The sequence below is a fragment of the Oxyura jamaicensis genome, chromosome 8 (assembly GCF_011077185.1).
Source record: "Oxyura jamaicensis isolate SHBP4307 breed ruddy duck chromosome 8, BPBGC_Ojam_1.0, whole genome shotgun sequence".
NCBI lineage: Eukaryota > Metazoa > Chordata > Aves > Anseriformes > Anatidae > Oxyura > Oxyura jamaicensis.
Window position 1 is genome coordinate 9,115,786 of NC_048900.1, and position 818 is coordinate 9,116,603.

The following is an 818-nucleotide window of genomic DNA, read 5'->3' on the forward strand; positions in this document are numbered from 1 at the left end:
CTGTGCCATACCATACCATGCCATATAACGCTGTGCCATACCATGCCGTGCCATATAACGCTGTGCCATACCATGCTGTGCCATATAACTCTGTGCCATACCATGCCATATAACGCTATGCCATACCATGCCATGCCATATAACGCTGTGCCATACCATGCCATGTAACACTGTGCCATACCATGCCATGCCATATAACGCTGTGCCATACCATACCATGCTGTGCCATATAACACTGTGCCATACCATGCCGTGCCGTATAACGCTGTGCCATGCCATACCGTGCCATGCCTGGCAGGGTGGCCGCAGAGAACCAGTCGAACCGCAGCGAGGCCGCACTCCGGCAGCACTATGAGGAGCGGCAGCGGGAGTCGGAGCATGTCTATGAGCTGCTGGAGAACAAGATCCAGCTCCTGCAGGAGGTGAGTGCCGGGGGCCGTGGAGGGGCCGGAGCGGGGGGCTGGTGCCGCTCCGTGGGGCTCACCCGCTGCCGTGCAGGAGGCCAGGCTGGCCAGGAGCGAGGCGGAGCAGGCCACCGCGCTGGCCAAGGCCGAGGCGCAGCGGTGCCAGGAGCTGGCGGCCAGGCTGAAGGAGGCTGCGAGGGCAAAGGGGGACAGCGGGAGCGGCGACGGCCGCCACGACACGGCACGGAGGTGGGTGCCACATCCGACCTCGGGTCCCACATCCCCTCCCAAACCCTGAGGGGTGCTGAGTATCCCTGTAGGGTGCTGAGTAATCCTCAGGGGATGGCACTGAGCACCTTGGGGGTGGCACTGAGCACCCCAGGGGTGGCACTGAGCACCTTGGGGGTGGCACTG

General features: G+C 63.0%; 1 protein-coding gene across 3 annotated transcripts in view; it reads left to right on the forward strand.

Moving 5' to 3' along the window:
• Positions 1–818, forward strand: part of LOC118170395 (myomegalin-like) — a 32,054-nt gene that overhangs the window by 4,926 nt on the left and 26,310 nt on the right. For all 3 annotated transcript variants that reach the window (XM_035332569.1, XM_035332567.1, XM_035332570.1), the window contains 2 exons: positions 299–422; positions 499–653. In XM_035332569.1, the coding sequence (XP_035188460.1) occupies positions 299–422; positions 499–653 (279 nt within the window). The remainder of the gene's footprint in view (positions 1–298; positions 423–498; positions 654–818) is intronic.